We start from the raw sequence: 7,798 nt of genomic DNA, 5'->3' as shown, positions 1-7,798 counted from the left end.
ATTACACCTCCATTGGAGCATACTAGCTTCATTTCTTTCAAGCCTACGCATGTCTTAAGTAGTCACAGCCCATGTTTCACTGCCATGTAGCATGATTGTTCACACACATGCATCATATGGTCTATGTTTCACTCTGAGTGACAGGCTCTTTGTTACCAGCAGATGTAGGAGCTCTCTGAACTTTACTCAGGCTATTCGTATTCTAGCAGCTGCTCTCTCAAAGCATCCACCCCTGCTACTGACTTGGTCATCTAGGTAACGGAAGCTATCAACTACTTCTAGTTTTTCCTCCCTGGCATGTGATGGAATCTGTTTTCTATTTTTTGAAAATTGTTGGGCATGGTTTAAGGGTGATTCAGCTGCTATTTCTAACATTACAAGTATTGTGTAGATATTCAGTTCTTTTTCTGAAGTTCATTTTAATTATCAAAGTAAAGCTCCCACTTTCAAAATATTCAGTTTCAGAACAAACCAGTTTATGCAGTTTTTTATATTTACTTAGGTATTTCTTTGTGACTGATATGACAAGTACAGAGAACACTGAATACAAAGTTATCTGTTTGTTTGTTTTTACATCTGTTTTTCTCTGCTGTCATGAGCTAGATGAATACATATTATCTAGGAATTATTTTATAGCTGGATGCCCTTCCAGTTGCTAACTCTTGCTGGTTTTTCAAGTAAGGGATTTTTTTCCTGGAACTGTAAGTCCCCTCATACTCCCCCTACCTCCCTCTAATTCATCCATCATTGGTTGCTTCTTATCATTTCCAATGCTCTACAAAACATGTCCAGTAATAGGGAATATTACCTTGCTTAGAAACAGGCAAAGGTTGGTGACAGGAAGGGCATCCGACTGTAGCTAACCTGCCTGAAGAAACTCATTCTGACCCAAGCAAGCATGGAAAAAGTGGATGTTAAAATGATGATGATGAGTTTAAAGAAAGGAGTGATCTTTAATGTTCCATTGGAAAGAATGTGTATGGAAGAAATTTCAGTGAAACAGCATTTTAAGGCAAAAGCTATGGGCATAGCAGTTAATGTGTGTTTATGTATGTCTCTATTGGATTGTCAAATAAATTGGTTTATTTTATTTTCTCCATCTATTTGAATCCCTATTTTTCATCAATAATCTTAACAAATCGGTCAATAACATGTTCTCCTTCATTGTTCACAACTTCTTGCCAATGTTCCACTAGCTTGTTAATGCCTTGAAAGTGGAAGTTACCAGGTCATGACTCAAAGAATCTCATTGAACCAGGTTTTCAGCTCTGTCATCAAACTGTTGGAGAGCTACTGAAAAAGGTGAAAATCCGAAGGTTCTATGTAAAGAGTATATGCTGGATGTGGCAGAACTTCCCAAATGAGCTCTTGCTTTACACTTTTGGTCAAATTAACGTGGGATTGAGCATTGCCATGTTGATGAAGCATGGCATGTAGTCAGTTGGATTATTTCAGCTCTATTGCTTGGTTGAACTGATGCATTTACTGAATGTAAAGCTCTACATTGACTGCGTAGTAGTTTTCAAGTATTTCATAGTGGATTAACCATTCCCAGTTACATCATCTTGCATGGATGCAGCTTTGGTTTGGCTCAAGGTGTTGCTTGCTTGTCAGGACATGACCATTCTTTTCTCTGCTTCATTCTGATGTAAAGACACCATTCTTAATCACCAGTGATGATACAGTAAAGAAATATCTGTTTGTGTCCACAAGTAACCTGGTGTTGAGTGAGAAAACTGGTGGCGATAGAGGAGTGCTGGAGTTTGTCTCTTTTGTTCAGAGCATGTGGTACCAACACACTGAGTTTTTAGACCTTACTCATCAAATGAAGGTGACAGGCAATGGTATCATGAGAGCATCCCAGCTGCTGGGCCAGTTTCCTTGGGGCTTGGCTTGGATCCTCATGGATCCTCATTCAACTGAACAGGCCAGCTGAAACATGGAAGTTGAATTTCCCCTTCCATGTCTGTGCAGTTCTTTCAGTAATAGCATCTTCTCCATACACAGCACAAAGGCAGTATTAGAACCTTGACTGAGAAGCAGATGTCAAAAATGCTCATTTTTTTTCTTACTTGGCACAGCAATTGTCATGCCTGAAAAAGAGGTGAAATTTATTCAAATTTCAAAAGTGATAAACAAAAGTTGTAGATGAAGAATAAAACTGCAAAAAGACCACAAAACACTATAATAAAAACATTTTTTTTGGTGTTAATTCAAGCAATATTGGAAAGAAATAATGAATTTATCTGATAACGCAATATATGTAGGCATGTGTGCACATGTATGTATATGTATGTATGTGTGTGTGTGTGTGTGTGTGTGTGTGTGTGTATAAGTGTATGTCATCTTCATCATCATCATTTAACGTCTGTCTTCTAAACTGGTATAGGTTGAATGGGTTGACAGGAATTGGCAAGCTGGAGAGTTGCAGCAGACTCCAGTTGCTTGCTTTTGCATGGTTTCTCCAGCTGCATGCCCTTCTTAACACTGATCACTTTACAGAGTGTGCTGGGTACTTTTTATGTGGCATGAACACCACTGGGGTTGCCAAGTAACTTGCAAGATCTCTCGGCTGGGGGAGGGAATTGTGATTAAGGGAAGTGGCTTTGTGCCAGATGAAATGTTAGAGTATAATAGAGGGATAGATTGGTGTCTTACTGTGGGGATACTCGGCTACCCTAATAACAAAAAGAGAGGAGAGAAAGATAGAGAGGCAGTCAGTGAGAGACAGAGAAAGAAAAATAGATGGTGTTAGAGATGGGGAAGAGGTTACCATTGTATAATGTATATAAGTCTATATGTGTAATTGTTAATCTTATTGTCGTCATCATTCTCATGATTAAGCATTTGTTTTCCATGCTGGCATGGGTAAGACAGTTTCACTGGAGCTTGTAAGTTGGAGAGCTGCACCAAGTTCTTGTCTGTTTTGGATTGGTTCCTACGGCTGAATGGTCTTCCTAATACCAACCACTCTACAGAGTGTACTGGGTGTCTTTTATATGTTACCAGCACAGGTGCCTTTCCTGTGTCACCCACACTGGCTATGACTACAATAGAATAGAATAATATCCTTCTTCATGTTGACAACTATTGGCACTTATTCGAACTATAATTCCATGTTTGATAAGATTTTTTTTATTTGTGACCAAGATTTGTGACCCAATTTTCTTTTCATTTTTTTTTTACCATTTCTGAACTTCCCACTCTTTGTAGCGTTCTGTTATGCGACCGTGCAGAACATCGGCCTGGCGATACAATATTCCAGAAGATTCTGCGACCAGTCGCATACTTCTTCCCTACCGCTGTCACCCTCCCTGTGGAGACAGCTGCTGTTGCTATGTTGAACAACGCAATAACACCTACAAACAGAACATTGGACGTCTTCGAGAACAAAGCAATCCATGTAGTTGCCGGTATGGCACAGCAGTTCTGCCCACCGCAAGAACCTAAGATTTCAGCAGAAAAGACTGCAAGCAAGAAGGAACCAGAATCAGACCTTTGAAGAAATGTCAGAGAAAGAAACGAAATATGGAATATTTAAATTGTGTTTTTTTTTCAGCCCCAAGTAAAGATATTTCTGTACTCTAAATCCATTATTGCTAACCCACAATTTGAAACTTCAACCTTTCCATATGATTTATTTATTTATTTATCTTATTAACTTATTTTAGTACGAATGAGTTTATTTATTGTTTTGAAATCTATAGATATATTTTTTTTTAATTATATCTAAATTTTTTAAAAAATGATTTTTTTTTTTATTATCATTGTCCTAAAAGAAAATATACAATGAATTTATGCCAGGATAAAAGGTATTGTATATACACACACATATTTGTGTGTGTGTGTGTGTGTGTGTGTGTGTGTGTGTGTGTGAATGTATGTATGTGTGTGTGTGTGTGTGTGTATATATATATATATATAATTGAAAGTATGTGTGTCTATGTATATATGTGATGTGCGTAAGATCTGATATGTATATTTATGTGTAGAGCAATCCATGTTACTCAGTCATGTGTATGTATGTATGTATGTATGTGTATATATACACACACACATATATATATATATATATATATATATATATGATACAGTTTTTTCTTTAACTTGGGATAAACGAAGAAGAAAGGTGTAATGCCTGTTGTAGTTGCAGGCAAGCTGATAACTGATGTATAATTCTAACAGGTTTTATCACAGTTGTAAGTCCAGCCAGTTATCAGTGTTTTTTCAGTTATCCTCCTAGATAACGACCTGGCAGACAGCTTGATTGTACACTATATACTCAGTCTTTTTCACTATATACACAGTATATTGTAAACCTGGCAGCCTGCTTAATTTATACCCTGAACACTTACAGTCTATTTATTCGTAAACTGTACATGGCAGTGTGATTGATTACATACTAGCAGTCTGCTAAATTTTAAAAATTGTTGTTTCTCCTCTCCTGCTCTGACCAGTGGTCTACTACAAAGATGTATTTTTGTCACTATGCAATCTCTTCCTGTAGAAAAAAAAAAAAATCATGTGATTACAATAATAGGCTTTTAATGGGAAAAAAAAATTGATATTCTTTAAAAATTAGAAAACCAACAATGTGATTAGTTTAATGTAAATGGAAGGTACAGCTAAGATATATGTTAAATTTGTTATCCAAATAGTGGAATTATTACAGGATATTTAATAACACTTATCTCTGATGAAAAAGCAAAAATCATATATAAATTGTTAAGGTGTATTGTTCTTATTTTGAATTGCTAAGAACTCTGTAAAAAGTACTTCACATTACATGTTAGAAGAACATGTAGTGTTGTTGGATGAGTTGTGGTGGTGTAAACTTTGTACACACCCAGGAATTGTTAATATTTGAAGCAGAAACCCTTTAAACACAACGAGGCCCTAAGCTATGGGATCCTGGGATTTTTGGACCAGGGGTCAGCAACAAGTGGATCATTGAGTTGTTCTCTGTTGGCCTTGGTGCCTTTTCCAAACATTTTCCAAATTGAATGTATTTATGGGCCATTGAGCAGTTGATGGCTTTAGATAGTATTTTCTGTCATGAATTGTTTTAATTTTGCTTACATAAGCTTGGCCAATTGTGGAAATAGGAAGATAAGCAGAGATATTTTCATATGTAAAATGAAATAAAAATATCTGGACAACTATTGGGTTGCCAGATAAATTTGTTCATTTTTTTTTTATCTTGGTACTCCATTGTCATGTGTCTGAAAAGAGGTGAAATTTATTCAAATTTCAAAAACAATAAATAAAAGTTGTACAGGAAGGACAGAACTACAAAAAATCATGAAATGCTAAGATAAAAATATTTTGTGTGTTAATTCAAGTGGTACTGGAATGGATTAAAATAACACCCAGTTTAAATCTCAGAAGTGAGCCATTAGAAAAGGAAGTTACTTTTCCCTGTTGTCGAGGCTTTCTTTGGCAGTTGTTAATAGAAAATTAGGAAAATAAGAGAAAAATCTAATAAGAATTACTATTTAATTACAATAAAATGATTAAATAATAAACTTTAAATTAAATTAGATACTTTATAAGTACAAATCCAACACAGAAAAAATACATTACAAACCACAGGAATTGAACCCCACATGTTGTATTCCTGGTTTCATGTCTTTAAAGTGGCTAATTTAATTAAAAGTTTATTTTATAATTGAAATCATAAGCATTTACATTATCACTAACTATTTAGTATGATATAAATGAAGTCCTATGCACTTGTGTAACTAATTTTGTTCTTGTAATAACTGGGTCTAATTTGTTAATTCTAATTATTGTTAAGTTAGTTAGGTTAATATTTTACATAAATTATAATAAAACTATAATGAATGAAGAAAGAATTTTGAGAGCTTGTGACCCTGCTGTAACTATGTAATAAACATCTGCCTGGATCTGGCCCCAATTTGATGTGTTGCCAGAGTGGAAGTATATAATTCACAAAAACAAATATACAAAGCATCTTTGTTTTACAAATGTTTTTTCCTCACTTTCTCAACAGTATCACATAAAATATATAGTAATTGAAATGTCAGACAGTAAACAATAGAGAGAATGTTGTTAGTGTTGAAACATGTAGGATTAATGGTTGGTCGGGAAATTAGTCATTCTCATGCAAGAGTGCAGATTTTTATGTCTGGTTAGAACTTGTTAGTTTGGCATTCAAACAACATGTTGTTCTTTATCTCTGTTATCACTAGCTCTGCCACCTGAGGTTAAGTTAGGTCTCAAGAGAATGTTTGGTACCATAGAACAGTGACAGCATATGAAGAATCTATGATTAAGAGGTTGGTAATGTTTTCCTTCTAATGTTTGTTCGTTGGCATAATAAATTTTTGCATTGGTTACTAAAAAGACGACTGAATTTGTTTGAAAGTAGTTTGTTTCTCCTCACCCCCACCATAAACCCTTTACTACCATGTTTATTTATTAGAAAATGTTCTGCTTATGTATTTAATTTAATTTTGAAAATAATAATTTAGTGGAATTGAGTAAAATAACTAACTTCTTTATTATTAATATGGTATTTAGAACACTACTTTAAAAAAAGTGTTTAATTATAATTATGACAGAAAACTTTAATTTAAATATAAATACTTAACTTTAAAACAAGAGGCTTTGTATCAAAGAATCAGAGTTGGCTTTAGGTAGGTTGATATAAACAGCATTAAATATATCATTAATAATACAGATCATGTATTGTTTACACTGAAAATTATATATATATATATATATATATATATATATGTACACATACATATAATTATAATTAAGGCCATAGAAAAAATTCTAGCCTGTATGCTGAAAATAGATGCTAAATTGTCTCACCACTTTAAAAACATCACAAAGTTACACGTGTTGAAATTGAGGGAGTAAGCTAACGGAAATTAACAATATAGATAGCTCTGGATTGATCAATTTCTGGATTTACCCAATGGCTTTTCCTTGTCAGCAGAGCATACTTATGGGAAATAAATGAGATATTTATACATACCCAAAGGAAAGCAAACGCAAAGCCATAGCTACATATAAATACCACAGATACATCCAACATCGAATTTTGTAGCTTACCTCAATGCATGTGTATTCAGTCATAGTAGCACATAAGTTGCTCTACTCTCCTGAAGTGAATAGAAAATTTTCAATTATAATAAGGGGATAAAATTTTTTAAAAAATGTTATCAGTGGCCAGCATATAAAAATAAACCTATTTAGGTGAAATCATATATGCAATTATAATTAAGGGCACAGAAAAAAATTCTAGCTTATATGTTGAAAATAGATGCTAAATTGTCTCACCACTTTAGAAACATCACAAACTTACGTGTTGAAATCAAGGATGTTTTTAAAGTGGTGAGATGATTTAGTGTCAACTTTCAACATATAGGCTAGAATTTTTTCTATGCCCTTAAATATAATTATATATATGATTTCACCTTAATAGGTCTATTGTTATATCCTGGCCACTGATAAGATTTTTAAAAAAAATTATCCTTTATTATTATTATTATTATTATTATATATATATATATATATATATATATTTAAGTCACAATATATGGATTCAAGTAAGTCATCAAAATATTTGTCATTTATGACTTTATACACACACACACACAGATATAAAGCAAGAGAATGGGGAGAAGAAGAAAGATAGGAGCAGTTAGTGGGTTTAGAGGAAAGAAAAAAGGTTACTCTAGATAGTTCACAGAGGATGAGGACAGAGGCGTGAAAGGTTATATAAAAAGAAACTGTGCATTTGGAGCAAAGAGGTTCTAGTATTGGT

The 7,798-nt window shown here is 33.9% G+C and overlaps 1 protein-coding gene across 1 annotated transcript in view; it reads left to right on the top strand.

Annotated features, from left to right (window-relative positions):
• The window catches only part of LOC106878646 (oxidoreductase HTATIP2), a 31,382-nt gene extending 24,694 nt beyond the window's left edge, over window positions 1-6,688 (top strand). The window contains exon 6 of the mRNA XM_014927929.2: window positions 3,214-6,688. Coding sequence (XP_014783415.1) covers window positions 3,214-3,502 — 289 coding nt within the window. The 3' untranslated portion in view covers window positions 3,503-6,688. The remainder of the gene's footprint in view (window positions 1-3,213) is intronic.
• The last annotated feature ends 1,110 nt before the right edge of the window (window positions 6,689-7,798 follow it).

This window comes from Octopus bimaculoides, chromosome 24 (assembly GCF_001194135.2).
Source record: "Octopus bimaculoides isolate UCB-OBI-ISO-001 chromosome 24, ASM119413v2, whole genome shotgun sequence".
NCBI classification, from domain to species: domain Eukaryota; kingdom Metazoa; phylum Mollusca; class Cephalopoda; order Octopoda; family Octopodidae; genus Octopus; species Octopus bimaculoides.
Note: the sequence above shows the minus strand (reverse complement) of the source record. Positions and strands in the feature narration are given on the sequence as shown.